This window comes from Physeter macrocephalus, chromosome 17 (genome assembly GCF_002837175.3).
Source record: "Physeter macrocephalus isolate SW-GA chromosome 17, ASM283717v5, whole genome shotgun sequence".
NCBI lineage: Eukaryota > Metazoa > Chordata > Mammalia > Artiodactyla > Physeteridae > Physeter > Physeter macrocephalus.
In genome coordinates, this window is record NC_041230.1 from 51,848,244 (window position 1) to 51,866,014 (window position 17,771).

At 42.0% G+C, this 17,771-nt stretch overlaps 1 protein-coding gene across 12 annotated transcripts in view; it reads right to left on the reverse strand.

Moving 5' to 3' along the window:
• MEAK7 (MTOR associated protein, eak-7 homolog) overlaps positions 1-17,771 on the reverse strand; it is an 88,592-nt gene that overhangs the window by 11,585 nt on the left and 59,236 nt on the right. For 11 of the 12 annotated variants that reach the window (XR_008615475.1, XR_008615474.1, XM_028477717.2 and 8 more), the window contains 3 exons: positions 13,178-13,355; positions 9,481-9,711; positions 8,975-9,119 (listed from right to left, as the gene is read on the reverse strand). Coding sequence is in view for 10 of the 12 variants with exons in the window: in XM_028477717.2 (XP_028333518.1) it covers positions 8,975-9,119; positions 9,481-9,711; positions 13,178-13,330 (529 nt within the window). In the remaining 2 variants the exon portion in view is untranslated. The remainder of the gene's footprint in view (positions 1-8,974; positions 9,120-9,480; positions 9,712-13,177; positions 13,356-17,771) is intronic. The other variant, XM_055078936.1, reaches the window with a different exon arrangement.

Below are 17,771 nucleotides of genomic sequence, written 5' to 3' on the forward strand. Positions count from 1 at the left end.
ACCTACTAAGAACAGAGATGACATGGAGGCGATACCAAAAGACAAGCTATCGGTACTTCATTCATATATATATATATATATATATATATATATATATATATATATATATATACACATAAATATATGTGTATATATATGTATATACATATATGTATGTATATATATACATATATATATAACAGTATTACACAGTATGTCATTATTCTTTCCAAGTTCCAAATACCTCACTTAATTTTTCTAACTGTGAAAATCCAGCTTTATAATAAAACAATAACACTTTTACTTTATTTTATTTATTTATTTATTTTTTTGGCGGTACACGGGCCTCTCACTGTTGCGGCCTCTCCCGTTGCAGAGCACAGGCTCCGGACGCGCAGGCCCAGCGGCCATGGCTCACGGGCCCAGCCGCTCCGCGGCACGTGGGATCTTCCCGGACCGGGGCACGAACCCGCGGCCCCTGCACCGGCAGGCGGACTCTCAACCACTGCGCCCCCAGGGAAGCCCAAGAGTAACACTTTTATAAAACGAATCTACTTTGCAAAGAGATTCACCACAAGGTATTTTTAAATCCCAATTAAATTTAATTATATACTGTTTCTCAGCCAACAATAGCAGAATATATATTCTTCTCAAGTATACCTGGAATATTCTCCAGAACAGACCATGTGTTAGGCCATAAAACATGCCTCAATAAATTGAAAAGAACTGAAATCATGTAATGTATGTTCTTCAACCACAATGTAATGCAATTACAAATCAGTAACAAGGCAATCTGGGAATTTCACAAACACATAGAAATTAAAGAATATACCTCTAAACAACCAACAGGCCAAAGAAGAAATCACGAGGGAAGTGAGAAAATACTGAGATGGGGACTTCCCTGGTGGTACAGTGGATGAGACTCCACGCTCCCAATGCAAGGGACACGGGTTCGATCCCTGGTAAGGGAACTAGATCCCACATGCATGCCACAACTAAGAGTTCGCATGCCACAACTAAGGAGCCGGCGAGCCGCAACTAAGGAGCCCGCCTGCCACAACTAAGACCCAAAAGAACAACCACATAAATAATTTTTTTAAAAAAAAGAAAGAATGAAAGAAAAAACTGAGATGAATGAAAACAAAAACACAACATACCAAAACTTATGGGCTTCAGCTAAAGCAGTGCTTAGAGGGAAATTTATAGTCATAAATGCCTATATGAAAAAGAAGAGAGATCTCAAATCAATAACCTAACCTTCTAACTTGAGAAACAAAAAAAAGAAAATCAAACTAGCGATCAGAATGAAGATGGTCAGTAGTAGGACGTGGAACTCACCTCTTCCCACAAAAACATCAAGAACACATCTATGAATGGAACAATGCTCTCAGAAAACTAGAAGAAGACCTCAAACACCTCAAAGGACAAGAAAGATCTCCAAGTAACTGGGCAGGACAAAGGAAAAAAAAAACAGAGGAAGTGGGATGAGACCTGTGCCCCCGGGGGGGTGGAGCTGAAGGAGAGGAGAGGTTCCCGCACCCAGGGAAGCCTCACCGATGGGGAGATCAGCCGGGACAGAAAGGGAGCTTCAGAGGCTTGGAGGAGAGCACAGCAACTGGTTAGTGGCAGGCAGGACAGAGAGAGACCTACACAGACGGTTGTGCCACAGCCCTGCGTGCCCCAGCCTGAGACGCGTGTCCGCTGGAATAGGTGGGGGCTGAGTGCTGTAACACGGGGTTTAGAGGACAGACCCAGGGAGAGGACTGCTGTTGGCTACGCGGAGACAGCCTGAAGGGGCTGGAGCATGGGGCGCAGCAACCAGGAGTGTTTGCGGAAGAACCCCGGGCCGCCACAGAAGCGAAGCGCCACTGTTAAGTGGCATGCCAAGGTAGAGGCGGGGCTGCCATCGCAGCCTCCTTTCCCACCCGCCGGCTCCTGACCATGCAGGCTCCAGGACAGGCTCCCGCCCAGGCAGGTCACACACCCCGGCCACCCCGGTCCCCTCCTGCCTGGGGCAGGCTCGTGTGCCCCAGCCACTGCCCTGGTGCCCCCAGAAGCAGACACCAGTGGGTTGCCCATACGCAGAGGTGGGGCTGAAATCACAGCTGAGACCCACGGGCCGTGTGACTTAGGAAGCAGAGCTGAAATCTCTCCCCACGGCTGCGTGAACCTTGGATTTATACCTCCACGGCCGACTTTGTCAATCCAGTGCCTGTGGAACATCCAAGTGGACAACTGGCGCTCCCACAGCTGGGAGGGGTCTGGCCTTAGCAGCTGTGGGCTTTGTGGGCACGTACACACAGGGGCTGGGCTGGGCCAGGGTCTGAGCTGCATCCACAGCTCCCACAGTGGGTCCAGGCGTGTAACTGCTGCAGTCCTGGGACCTGACTTCAGTGGATCTGCGCTGGTGGCCTTGTGAAAACAAAACCTGAGAGGCACCAGGGCTGACTGCCAGCACACCCACAGTTGAGGTGGGGCTGAGGGCAGTGCCAACAACAGTGTACTCTGTGAGCCCGCACAGCCGGTGAAAGGTGACACACTCACAGGTGAACAGCTCCAGCAGAGTAATACTCAGTGGCTCCTCTCCCAGTGGGAGCGCTCCCATCCCACCTGTTCTTGCACTGCGGGTCAGAAATGCAGCTCAGAAACAGAGCTGGGGGCTTCTACACCAACAACTAGAAAGCAGACGCTGCCCTGGAGAGGCCAGTGATAACCACAGAGGGAAGAGGAGTCCCCACTCACTGTCCAGTGCAGGCTCTGGTCACCGCAACTCCAGTCGCACCTCCTATCAGGGGGATAACAGCCAACACTGAGGAAAGAAGCAGCAGGCATCCGTACTAAAAACAGACCTTGCACCAAAAAAATATTAAACCCATGCAGGCTACACAGGGACGCTCCCACATAAAAATAGTCCTCCAAGACCACAGTAGATAATTGTTTCTCCTAAACTCACAGAGCGAGAGAAATATAAGTAAAATGAAGAAGCAGAGGAACCACTCCCAATTAAAGTATCGAGAGAACTGCCCTGAAAGAACAAACAATGAAACAGGCCTCTTCAGTCTAATAGATACCAAGTTCAAAAAGGAGATAATGAAAGCACTGAAGGAATTAAGAAAGGCTATCGACAGAAATGCAGATTACTGTAAAAAGGAACTAGAAACTATAACGAGGAGTCAAGAAACATTAGCAGATTCATTTGCTGGGACGAAAGCTGAACCAAAGGCTATGAACAGCAGAATAAATAACGCAGAAGAACGAATAAGCGATCTGGAAGACAGAGTAAAGGAAATCACCCAATCAGGACATCAGACAGAACACCAAGTGAAAAAAATGAAAGCAATATAAGAGACCTATAGATATAAAGCATGCCAATCTACACGTAATAGGGAGCCCAGAAGAAGAAAGAGAAACGGGGATTGAAAATGTATTTGAGGAAATTATGGCTTAAAACTTCCCAAAGCTAAAGAAGGAAACAGATATCCAGATACAGGAAACACAGAGGGTCCTTAACAAGATAAACCCAGAAAGACCTACACCAAGACATATCATAATAAAAATGTCAAAAGTTAAACATAAAAAGAGGATTCTAAAGGTAGCAAGAGAAAAACACAGAGTTAATGACAAGGGAACCCCCATAAGGCTATCAGCTGATTTCTCTACAGAAACGTCACAGGCCAGAAGGGAGTGGCAAGATATATTCAAAGTCCTGAAAGGGAAATATCTGCAACCTAGGACACTCTACCCGGCAAGATTATCATTTAGAATAGAAGGAGAAAAAAAGAATTTCTCAGACAAGCAAAAACTAAAAACATACAGCAATACTAAACCTATCCTAAAAGAAATATTGAAAGGTCTTCTCTAAATAGAAAAGTAGTAAGAATCTACAGGAAAGAGAAAATCACAATTATTTTTCTAGAATGTGTGTGAGCCTAAGTGACTACCAGTCTAAAGCAAGTAGATAAAGGAAGGAGTTAACATACCTGAAAAACAGGGCAACCACAAATCAAAAACATACAACAGATTCACAAAAATCAAAAAGAAAAAACTATAAGCATAATACAAAATAAAAGCATCAAACCACAAAAAGAAAAACAAGAAGAAAAAGGGACAAAAGAATATAAAATCAACAGGAAAACAAGGTTTAAAATGGCAATAAATATATATCTATCAAAAATTACCTTAATGTCAATGGACTAAATGCTCCCATCAAAAGACACAGAGTGGTAGACTGGATTAAAAAAACAAGAGTCTACAATATGCTGCCTACAAGAGACCCACTTTAGGGCAAAGGACACACATGTATTAAAAGTGAGGGGATGGAGAAAGATACTGCACGCAAACAGAAATGAGAAGAAAGCAGGGGTCGCAATACTCATATCAGACAAAACAGACTTTAAAACAAAGGCTATAAAGACAGATAAAGAAGAACACTATACAATAATAAAAGGATCAATACAAGGAGAGGATATTACATCTGTCAACGTATATGCACCCAATATAGGAGCACCCAAATACAGAAAACAAATACAGACATAAAGGGAGAAATTTACAGGAATATAGTAATAGTAGTAGACTTTAACACCCCACTCACATCAATGAACAGAGTTTTGAGACAGAAAATCAATAAGGCAACAGAGGTCCCAAATGATACATTAGAACAGTTAGACTTAATTGACATCTTCAGGACATTACATTAAAAAAAATACATTCTTTTCAAGGACACACAGAACATTTTCTAGGATTGACCGCACACTTGGGCACAAAACAAACCTCAACAAATTTAAGAGTATAGAAATTATTTCAAGCATCTTTTCTGACCACAACAGCATGAAACTAAAAATCAACCACAGAAAAAGAAATGAGAAAAAAACAATTACATAGAGACTAAACATGCTACTAAAAAACCAATGGCTCAGGCTTCCCTAGTGGTGCAGTGGTTAAGAATCTGCCTGCCAATGCAGGGGACACGGGTTCGGGCCCTCAATGGCTCAGGCTTCCCTAGTGGTGCAGTGGTTAAGAATCTGCCTGCCAATGCAGGGGACACGGGTTCGAGCCCTGGTCCAGGAAGATCCCACATGCTGCAGAGCAGCTAATCCCGTGCACCACAACTACTGAGCCTGCACTCTAGAGCCCGCGAGCCACAACTACTGAGCCCGCGTGCCACAACTGAAGCCCACGAGCCTAGAGCCCTGCTCCGCAACAAGAGAAGCCACCATAATGAGAAGCCCGCGCACTGCAACAAAGAGTAGCCCCCACTCACCACAACTAGAGAAAGCCTGCACGCAGCAACGAAGACCCAACGCAGCCAAAAATAAAAATAATTTTTTTAAAAAAATGGGTCAATGATGAAATCAAAGAAGAAATTTAAAAATACCTTGAGCAAATGACAATGAAAACACAACCATACAAGAACTATGGGATGTAGCAAAAGCAGTTCTTAGAGGGTAGTTCATAGTGATTCAGGCCTTCTTTAAGAAACAAATATCTCAAATAAACAACCTAACACACTACCTAAAAAAATTAGAAAAAAGAACAAACAAAACCTAAAGGAAAAGATAATAAAGCAAAGGAAAGATAATAAAGTTCAGAAAGGAAATAAATAAAAGAGAGATTAAAAAACAAACAAAAAAATCAATAAAACAAGAGCTGTTTCTTTGAAAGGGTAAACAAAATTGACAAACCTTTGGCCAGGCTCACCAAAAAGAAAAGAGAGAAGACCCAAAGAAACAAAATAAGAAATGAAAGAAGAGAAATCACAACAGATACCACAGAAATACAAAAAACCATGAGTGAATACTATGAACAATTATATGCCAACAAATTTGACAACCTCCAAGAAATTGACCACTTCCTAGAAACATACAGCCCACCAAAACTGAATCACGAAGAAAGACACAACAGACCAATCACTAGAAAAGAAATCAAATCTGTTAAAAAAAAAAAAAAAAAAGCAAACAAAACAAAACCTGCCTAAAATAAAGTTCCAGGACCATATGGCTTCACAGGCAAATTCTACCAAACATACAAAGAAGAACTTACACTGATCTTTCTCAAATTCTTCCAAAAGACTGAAGAGGAAGGAACACTCCCAAAGACATCCTATGAAGACACCGTCACCCTGATACCAAAAGCAGACAAAAACACTACCAAAAAAGATAATTACAGGCCAATATCTTTGATGAATATAGATGCAAAAATTCTCAACGAATTATTATCAAACCGAATCCAACAACACATAAAAAAGGTCATACACCACAACCAAGTTGGATTCATCCCAGTATCACCAGGATGGTTCAACATATTCAAATCAATCTACATGATATACCACATCAACAAAAGAAAGGACAAAAACTACATGATCATCTTAATAGATGCATAAAAAGCATATGATGAAATTCAACACCCATTCATGATAAAAGCCCTAACAAAATTGGGTATAGAAGGAACGTATCTCAACAAAATAAAAGCTATTTATGACAAATCCACAGCCAACGTAATACTCTACGGTGAAAAGCCGAAAGCCTTCCTGCTAAAATCTGGAACAAGACAAGGGTGCCCACTCTCACCACTTCTCTTCAACACAGCATTGGAAATCCTAGCTACAGCAATCAGACAAGAAATAGAAATAAAAGGTGTTCAACTGGGTAGGGCAGAGGTAAAATTATCATTATACACAGATGACATGATAATATATATAGAAAACCCTCAAGACTCCACACAGAAACTACCAGAACTGATAAACGAATTCAACAAGGTAGCAGGATACAAGATTAACATACAGAAATCAATTGCATTTCTTTACACTAACAATGAAATATCAGAAAGGGAATGTAAACAAATAATCCCTTTTAAAATCACACCAAAAATAAAAATACTTAGGAATAAACCTCACCAAGGAGGTGAAAGACGTATATGCTGAGAACTATAAAACATTAATAAAGGAAATTAAAGACGATTTAAAGAGGACTTCCCTGGTGGTGCAGTGGTTAAGAATCCACCTGCCAATGCAGAGGACATGGGCTCGAGCCCTGGTCCAGGAAGATCCCACATGCTGCAGAGCAACTAAACCCATGTGCCACAACTACTGAGCCTGCGCTCTAGAGCACACAAGCCACAACTACTGAGCCCGCAGGCCACAACTACTGAGCCCGTGTGCCTAGAGCCTGTGCTCTGCAACAAGAGAAGTCACCGCAATGAGAAGCCCGCGCGCCACGACGAAGAGCAGCCCCTGCTCGCTGCAACTAGAGAAAGACCATGTGCAGCAACGAAGACCCAACGCAGCCATAAATTAATTAATTAACTAATTATTTTTTAAAAGATGATTCAAAGAAATGGAAAGATATCCCATGCTCTTGGATTGGAAGAATATTGTTTAAATGGCCATACTACCCAAAGCAATCTATAGGTATAATGCAATACCTATGAAATTACCCATGACATTTTGCACAGAAATAGAACAAATAATAATAAAATTTTTATGGAACCATAAAAGATCCAGAATTGTCAAAGCAATCCTGAGGAAAAGGAGCAAAGCTGGAGACATAATGCTCCCAGACTTCAGACAATATTACCAAGTTAGAGTAATCAAAACAGCATGATATTGGCACAAAAACAGGCATATAGATCAATGGAACAGAAGAGAGAGCCCAGAAATAAGCCCACACACCTACAGTCAATTAATCTTCAACAAAGGAGGCAAGAATATACAATGGAGCAAAGACAGTCTCTTCGGCAAGTGGTGTTGGGAAAGCTGGACAGCTGCATTTTAAAACGATGAAGTTAGAATATACCCTCTCACCATACACAAAAATAAACTCAAAATACTTAAAGACCTAAACATAAGACAAGACACCATAAAACTCCTAGAAGAGATCATAGGCAAAATATTCTCTGACATAAATCATACCAATGTTTTCTTAGGTCAGGCTCCCAGGGCAATAGAAATAAAAGCCAAAATAAACAAATGGTACCTAATCAAACTTAAAAGCTTTTGCACAGCAAAGGAAACCATAAACAAAACAAAAAGACAACCTACAGACTGGGAGAAAATATTTGCAAATGATGTGACCAACAAGGGCTTAATTTCTAAAATATACAAATGGCTCATACAACTCAACAACTACAAAAAAACCAAACAACCCAATCCAAAAATGGGCAGAAGACGTAAATAGACATTTCTCCAAAGAAGACATACAGATGGCCAAGAGGCACATGAAGAGATGCTCAAGATCCCTGGTGGTCCAGTGGTTAAGAATCCATCTTGCGATGCAGGGGACTCTGGTTCGATCCCTGGTCAGGGAACTAAGAACCCACATGCCATGGGGCAACTAAGCCCATGCGCCACAACTACTGAGCCCATGCGCCACAACTAGACAGAAGCCCGCACACTGCAATGAAAGATCCTGCATGCTGCAACTAAGACCTGATGCAGCCAAAAATATATATTTTTTAAAAATAGAGTAAGAATATATATATTCATATATATATATATATATATATATAAAACTGAGTCACTTTGCTGTACAGCAATTGACACAACATTGTAAATCAACTATACTTCAATAAAATTTTTTTTTAAAAAAGGAAAGAAAACCAAACTAAATCTAAAAGGAGAAGAAAGGAAATACAAGACTTGAATAAAGATAAATGAAATAGAGATTAGACAACAGAGAAAACCCATAAAACCAAAAGTTGGTTCTTTGAAAATAACAAAAAGTGAACAAACCATTAGCTAGACTGACCAAGAAAAAAGAAGAAGAATCAAATAGCTAACATCAGAAATGAAAGTGGGGACATCACTACTGACCCTGCAGCAATCAGGATTATAAGGAAATACCATGAACGACTGCCCACGATTAAATTATCTAAAGAGTCCTCCAAAGTTGGAAGACTCACATTTGCTGGTTTCAAAACTTTAGTACAAGCCTACAGTAGTGGAGATGGCGTGGTACCACTCTACAAGGCCAACGTCTAAGGACTAAGGCAGGGCACTTGCCTTGAAGCTTCATCTCGGAGCACAGCTGAGCAGCCAGCACCTGCACCCTGGACAGGGAGCCTGGGGCTTGCTTCTGAGTCCAGCCTCTCAGCTTCTGTCTGTAGTTTAGCACGTGTGCCACAGAGCCAACCAGATCCTCTGTAAACTTGAAGACCGCAATTTTACCATTAATCGCATTTCCGTTGTGACCTGTGACCTACATCATATCGACATGGGGAAGGGCGTCTCATCTCTTTAAGGCCAACTGTGATGGACCACAATCTGGAACAGATCATGTAACTTGGGTAGTTACTCATTTTTCTAATGATACCTTTGGCTGGTCTAGATCGCCAGTGCCTTTTTGTCCAGGAGTTCTGGCCTCAACCAGTGACGTGGTCGAGGAACCGCCCCCTCCCAGGGGGCACCTGTGCACAGTGCCTCCATCAACTGCTTAATCGTCCTAGGTCCCCCACCGAAGGATGCCAAGGCTGCCTGGGATGGCTGCGAAGGGCCTGGTGGCCTCTTACCTTTCGGACCTCGCTTGCTTTCACGGGACCTCCTGTGGCAGAAATCATCTTCAGGACCACGAGACTCTTCTCCTCGGCGTTTCCTTTCAAAAGGTGGGACATGGACACTGTGAACTGCTCCCGGGAGATGCGCTCGCTGGGCCCCTTGGTCTTCCCGGTCCCGTCCACCCTCCGCATGGCCTCAAACAGTCTGGCGACCATCTCTGCGGGAAGAGCTTCCCCCACATGCCTCTGCGGGGAAAGGTAGGTGAAAAGGCCAGACAGGGTGCCAGTCAGATGCCAGGGAGAAAGACCAACCACTGCTACCAGCACATAACCTTCCTAGATCCCCAAATGCACCATCTCTGCCCACCTAAGGGCATCATGACACCCCAGGACCCACACACCTAACGCGCCCTGGCTTGTGGCTCATCTTGGCCGTCACTCTTCCAGCATCTGTTCCCATCTTGCCCTCCAGACTTCCCAGTCTCCCCAGACTGGCCGTGTCATTCCTGCCTCTGGCCATCATCTGCTCATCACTCTGCTTATAATATCTTCTCAATTCTAGATTCTAGTAGCTGTCATTTGCATGTCTAAATTTATTTCCATATGGAACATACGGTCTGTGTAGTGCTAAACTGGTCTCCTCTATATTATGGACTTCCAAATATATTAGCTAGCTTTATCAATCCAACTGCTTTGTGCTCAACATACATTGGAAAGTGGGGGGGAGGATAAATTGGGAGATTGGGAGTGACGTATACATACTACCATATATAAAATAGATAACTAATAAGGTCCTACTGTATGGCACAGGGAACTACTCAATACTCTGTAATGACCTATATGGGAATAGAAGCTAAAAAAGCGTGGATATATGTATATGTATAACTGATTCACTTTGCTGTATAGCAGAAACTAACACAACACTGTAAATCAACCACACTCCAATAAAAATTTTAAAAAACTAATAAAAATCTAGTTCTTGGGACTTCCCTGGTGGTCCAGTGGTTAAGACTGGACACACTGCCAATGCAGGGGGCATGGGTTCAATCTCTGGTCAGGGAACTAAGATCCCACATGCCACGCAGCACAGAAAAAAGATTTTTTAAAAAATCTAGTTCTTAATTGACTTGCCAGTAACATTCTGTAAATATCCTTTTTTTTTTTACATTTTTTATTTAATTTTATTTTTAGCTGCATTGGGTCTTTGTTGCTGCACGCAGGCTTTCTCTAGTTGCGGTGAGCGGGGGCCACTCTTCGTTGCAGTGCACGGGCTTCTCATTGCGGTGACTTCTCTTGTTGCGGAGCACAGGCTCTAAGCGCGTGGGCTTCAGTAGTTGTGGCACGCGGGCTTGGTAGTTGTGGAGCATGGGCTTAGTTGCTCTGTGGCATGTGGGATCCTCCCAGACCAGGGCCCGAACCTGTGTCCCCTGCATTGGCAGGCAGATTCCCAACCACTGCACCACCAGGGAAGCCCTATCCTTTTCTCTTTGACTCCAAATCAAATCTGATTTGGTCCAGGGATCACAAATACAGGGGGAGAGAAAGCAAACCATGAACTAAATCAGTGGGGTCTGAAAACTGAACTCTCCTGTAACAACTTCCTGTGTCTACATGGTCTGTGACAACACTGATATTCTGCATTTCTTATAAAGCAGTTTCCCACCCTCACTGCTCAAAAAGAGTATTCCTATTTCTGTCGGTGTTTCCAAAGTTCTACTGGAAGAGAAACCTCTAATTCGTTCCCAAAGGAACCTTTATTTGGTTGCCAAGATTTTCTGATCAACTTTTCACCCTATTTATCTTTTTTTTTTTTTGCTGCATTGGGTCTTCGTTGCTGTGTGCGGGCTTTCTCTAGTTGTAGCGAGCGGGGGCTATTCTTCGTTGCGGTGTGCGGGCCTCTCATTGTGGTGGCTTCTCTTGTGGAGCACAGGCTCTAGGCACGCAGGCTTCAGTAGTTGTGGCACGTGGGCTCAGTAGTTGTGGCTCGCGAGCTGTAGAACGCAGGCTCAGTAGCTGTGGCACATGGGCTTAGCTGCTCTGCGGCACGTGGGATCTTCCCAGACCAGGGCTCAAACCAGTGTCCCCTGAACTGGCAGGAGGATTCTTAACCACTGCGCCACCAGGGAAGCCCCACCCTATTTCTCGTGATAAACACCTGTGAACGTTGTCACCAACTCAGCAGTTAAGTCCCTAAGTGGCCTGTCTTGTTCTGTCTACTCCAGCTTAGTGGGCGACCCAGCAGACTGGGGTGCTTTTGGTCTAGTGAAGATACACACATGATACACACGCACACACACACACACACACACACAAGCTGTGACCCCAATCCTCCCTGGCCAGTTTCCTCAACTATAAGATGAATATGTTGGGGGATCCCCAATGTCATCAGCTCCCACTCTGCATGGTCTAAAAGAGGAGGCTCTCCTCAGAAAACTAAAAATAGAGCTAGCAAATGATCCCACACTCCCACTCCTGGGCATACATCCAGACAAAACTATAACTCAAAAAGATACCTGCACCCCTATGTTCACAGCAGCGCTACTCACAATAGCCAAGACATGGTAACAACCTAAGTGTCCATCGACAGAGGAATGGATAAAGAAGATGTGGTACATACACACAAGGGAATATTACTCAGCCATAAAAAAGAATGAAATAATGCCATTTGCAGCAACATGGGTGGACCCAGAGATTATCATACTAAGTGAAATGAGTCAGACAGAGAAAGACAGATACTATACGATGTCACTTATATGTGGGATCTAAAATATGGCACAAAAGAACCTATCTACAAAACAGAAACAGAGTCACAGACACATGGAACAGACCTGTGGTTGCCAAGGCGGAGGGGGAGGGGGAGTCAGGGAGGGATGGAGTGGGAGTTTGAGGTTAGCAGATGTAAACTATTATACATAGGATGGATAAACAATGAGGTCCTACTGTACAGCACAGGGAGCTATATTCAATATCCTGGGAGAAACCAACATGGGAAAGAATATAAAAAAGAACGTATACATGTGTATAGCTGAGTCACTCTGCTGTACGGCAGAAATTAACGCTACGTTGTAAATCAACTATAGTTCGATAAAAAAATAAATTTAAAAGAGGAGGCTCTGAACTGTCTCCATACATTGCACCGCCTCCCCACTGCCCAGGGGGATGGGCTGATGAGGTCTCTTCACTGTTGTCTCTCTCTGCCTGAGCCCCCAAACGCGTGGCTAAGAGGCCCATGGGACGGGGCCGAAAGATGGGTAAACGGGCAGTTCTCACTCGTTGTCAGGTGAACCTTGACTCTGAAACTTTGTTATTTTGTTAGGAAAACCACAAAACTCCTAGGACGTCAAACACTTACGAATCCTAAAGGCCAAGGTGGACTTGAAACTTTGCAGTTATTGGACCCACAAATACAGCTAAGGGCAGCCTGCCACTCATCTGGAGGGAAACCGGGGACAGTGGTTCAAGAGACAGGAAGAGGCCAGCCCCTCTAGTGAAGCTCAAGTGGGAAGTCCCCAAAACACTGTGATACGAAGGCTGAGCAGAACAGCTGCAACACTGACCACAGAACCCACAAAGATGAAAATAGGTACTCTCTTTCTCCCTTTCCAGAAAACACATCCCTCAGTGTTCCCACACCTGTCTTACAGGAACAGACAGCCCATTTTGGCCTGACCCCTCTCCACACTAAACATGCACTTCTGACTGCTACTCTTGCCTTCAGTGCCTGCAGAGAGAAGGATCTGGGCGAGGTACTGGAGCCGAGTCCCTCTGACGAGAGAGCATCAAACAATCTGTCAATCTCGGCCTGCTCCCCAGGAAGAAACCGCGAGGAGAAACGCTGCCCCGGGTGGCTCTGGCTATTTCCCATCTGTCCTTGTAGCTGACAGGATTCTCTGCAGAAGGAAAGTTCACACCCAGTTAGGAGGGAGATCAAAATGTAATAATCACAGAAAATAAACATTGATAATTATATGGTCAAGGTAATCAATATTGACCTACTTGCAAAAACAACACATCACAGCTATGTAATGTTGTTTCAGTGTGGTAGAAATTAATGGTCGACACAAATAAAGTGGGAAAACCCAATTCTAATTCTTCTGACTGCCTGAGCCCTGCTCATAATTGCCAACCAACAGTCTGGATTTCTTTATTCAAAAACAGTTTCTAAGCTAATGTAACTAAAACGTAGAAAAATCAGGATTTCAATCTAAATATTCATTTTTTAAAAGTCTGAGTTGAAAAAATAATCTATAAGGCTGGATGATCACACATATTTAAATAAAATCAACACCCTGCAAATGTCACCTACAGAGCAGACGTGCTATTAGACATGTTTTCCCCTTTGTGATCCCGGCTCCACCTGGCTGGCTGTATGGTCCTGGGCAAGCGACCAAAACTCTCTGTGCCCCAGTTTCCTCGTTTGTAAAATGGGAATAATCACAGCCCAACCTCAGACGGCTGTGATCATGGTTGGCCAAAGCTGTGAGATCAGGACTTCCCTAGTGGTGCAGTGGTTAAGAATCAGCCAGCCAATGCAGGGGACACAGGTTCGAGCCCTAGTACGGGAAGATCCCACATGCCGCCAAGCAACTAAGACCGTGCACCACAACTACTGAGCCTGCGCTCTAGAGCCCATGAGCCACAACTACTGAGCCCGCATGCCACAACGACTGAAACCCGTGCACCTAGAGCCCATGCTCCACAAAAAGAGAAGCCACCACAATGAGAAGCCCACACACCACAACGAACAGTAGCCCCCGCTCGCCGCTACTGGAGAAAGCCCGCATGCAGCAACAAAGACCCAATGCAGCCAAAAATAAATAAATAAAATTAATTTATTAATAAATAAATAACATACAAAGGAATTCCCATAACGTTATCAGCTGATTTTTCAGCAGAAACTCTGCGGGCCAGAAGGGAGTGGCAGGATATACTTAAAGTGATGAAAGAGAAAAACCTACAACCACCATTACCCAGCAAGGATCTCATTCAGATTCAAGGGAGGAATCAAAAGCTTTTCAGACAAGCAAAAGCTAAGAGAATTCAGCACCACCAAACCAGCTTTACAACAAATGCTAAAGAAACTTCTCTAGGCGGGACACACAAGAGAAGAAAAAGATCTACAAAAACAAACCCAAAACAATTAAGAAAATGGTAATAGGAACATACATATCGATAATAACCTTGAGTGTAAATGGATTAAATGCCCCAACCAAAAGACACAGACTGGCTGAATGGATACAAAAACAAGACCCAAATATATGCTGTCTACAAGAGACCCACTTCAGACTTAGCAACACATACAGACTGAAGGTGAAAGGATGGAAAAGGATATTCCTTGCAAATGGAAATCAAAAGAAAGCTGGAGAAGCAATACTCGTATCCAATAAAATAGACTTTAAAATAAAGACTATTACAAGAGATAAGGAGGGACACTACATAATGATCAAAGGATCAATCCAAGAAAAAGATATAACAATTAAAATGTTTATGCACCCAACACAGGAGAACCTCAATACATAAGGCAAATGCTAACAACCATGAAAGCAGAAATCAAGAGTAACACAATAATAGTGGGGGACTTTAACACGCCACTTACACCAATAGACAGATCATCCAAACAGAAAATAAATAAGGAAACACAATCTTTAAATGACACAATAGACCAGATAGATTTAACTGATATTTATAGAACATTCTACCCAAAAGTGGCAGAATACACTTTCTTCCCAAGTGCACATGGAACCTTCTCCAGGATAGATCACATCTTGGGTCACAAATCAAGTCTCAGAAAATTTAAGAAAACTGAAATCATATCAAGCATCTTTCCTGACCACAACACTATGAGACTGGAAATCAATTACAGGAAAAAACCTGTAAAAAACACACATACATGGAGACTAAACAGTGCAGTACTAAACAACCAAGAAATCACTGAAGAAATCAAAGAAGAAATAAAAAAATACAAAGAAACAAATGACAATGAAAACACGACGACCCAAAACCCATGGGACACAGCAAAACCAGTTCTAAGAGGGACGTCTATAGGAATTCAATCTCACCTCAAGAAACAAGAAAAATCTCAAATAAACAATCTAACCCTACACGTAAAACAACTAGAGAAAGAAGAACAAAGAAAACCCAAAGTCAGTAGAAGAAAAGAAATCATAAAAATCAGAGGAGAAATAAATGAAATAAAAACAAAGAAAACAATAGCAAAGATCAATAAAACTAAAAGCTGGTTCTTTGAGAAGGTAAACAAAATCAATAAACCCTTAGCCAGACTCATCAAGAAAAAAAGGGTGAGGACGAAAATCAATAAAATTAGAAATGAAAAAGGAGAGATCACAATTGATACCATAGAAATACAAAGGATTATAAGAGATTACTACAAAGAACTATATGCCAATAAAATGGACAACCACAAAGAAATGGACAAATTCTTGGAAAGATACAATTTTCCAAGACTGAACCAGGAAGAATTAGAAAATATATCCTAAAAAATATAAATATTTTTTGGTAAAAAATATACCTATCACAAGAAATGAAATTGAAACTGTAATTAAAAATCTTCCAACAAACAAAGGTCCAGGACCAGATGGCTTCAGAGGCAAATTCTATCAAACATTTAGAGAAGAGCTAACACCTAATCCTTCTCAAACTCTTCCAAAAAACTGCAGAGGGAGAAACACTCCCAAATTAATTCTATGAAGCTACCTTCACCCTGATACCAAAATTAGGAAAAGATATCACAAAAAAAGAAAATTATAGACCAGTATCACTGATGAACACAGATGCAAAAATCCTGAACAAAATACTAGCGAACAGAATCCAACAACAAATTAAAACGATCATACACTATGATCAAGTGGGATTTATCCTAGAGATGCAAAGATTCTTCAATATACGCAAATCAATCAATGTGATACACCACATTAACAAATTAAGGAATAAAAACCATATGATAATCTCAACAGATGCAGAAAAGGTTTCTGACAAAATTCAACACCCATTTACGATAAAAACTCTCCAGAAAATGGGCATAGAGGGAACCTACCTCAACATAATAAAGGCCATATATGATAGACCCACAGCAGGCATCATACTCAATGATGAAAAACTGAAAGCATTTCCTCTAAGATCAGGAACAAGGCAAGGATGTCCACTCTCTCCACTCTTATTCAACATAGTTTTGGAAGTCCTAGCCACAGCAATCAGAGAAGAAAAAGAAATAAAAGGAATACAAAATTGGAAAAGAAGTAAAACTGTCACTGCTTGCCAATGACATGATACTATACATAGAAAATCCTAAAGATGCCACCAGAAAACTACTAGAAATAATCAATGAGTTTGGCAAGGTTTCAAGATACAAAATTAATGCACAGAAATCTCTGGCATTCCTATACACCAACAACGGAAAATCAGAAAGAGAAATTCAGGAAACAATCCCATTTACCATCTCAACAAAAAGAATAAAATACCTCGGAATAAACCTGCCTAAAGAGGCAAAAGATTTGTACTCAGAAAACTATAAAACACTGATGAAAGAAATCAAAGATGACATAAACAGATGGAGAAATATGCCATGTTCTTGGATTGAAAGAATCAATATTGTGAAAATGACTATACTACCCAAAGCAATCTACAGATTCAATGCAATCCCTATCAAACTACCAATGGCATTCTTCACAGAATTAGAATGCCATTACAATTCATACGGAAACACAAAAGACCCCAAATAGCCAAAGCAATATTGAGAAAGGAGAACAGAGCTGGAAGGATCAGGCTCCCCGACTTCAAACTATACCACAAACCTACAGTAATCAAGACAGTATGGTACTGGCACAAAAACAGAAATATAGATCAATGGTACAGGACAGAATGCCCGGAGATAAACCCACGCACATCTGGGCACCTAATTTACGACAAAACAGGCAAGAACATACAATGGAGAAAAGACAGCGTCTTCAATAAGTGGTGCAGGGAAAATTGGACAGCTACATGTAAAAGAATGAAATACACTCCCTACCACCATACACAAAAATAAACTCCAAATGGATTACAGACCTAAAAGTAAGGCCAGACGCTATAAAACTCTTAAGAGGAAAACATAGGAAAAACACTCTTTGACATAAACCACAGCAAGATCATTTTTGACCCACCTCCTAGAGAAACGGAAATAAAAAAAAAAAATAAACAAATGGGACTTAATTAAACTTACAAGCTTTTACACAGCAAAGGAAACCATAAACAAGACAAAAAGACAACCCGCAGAATGGGAGAAAATATTTGCAAATGAAACAACAGAC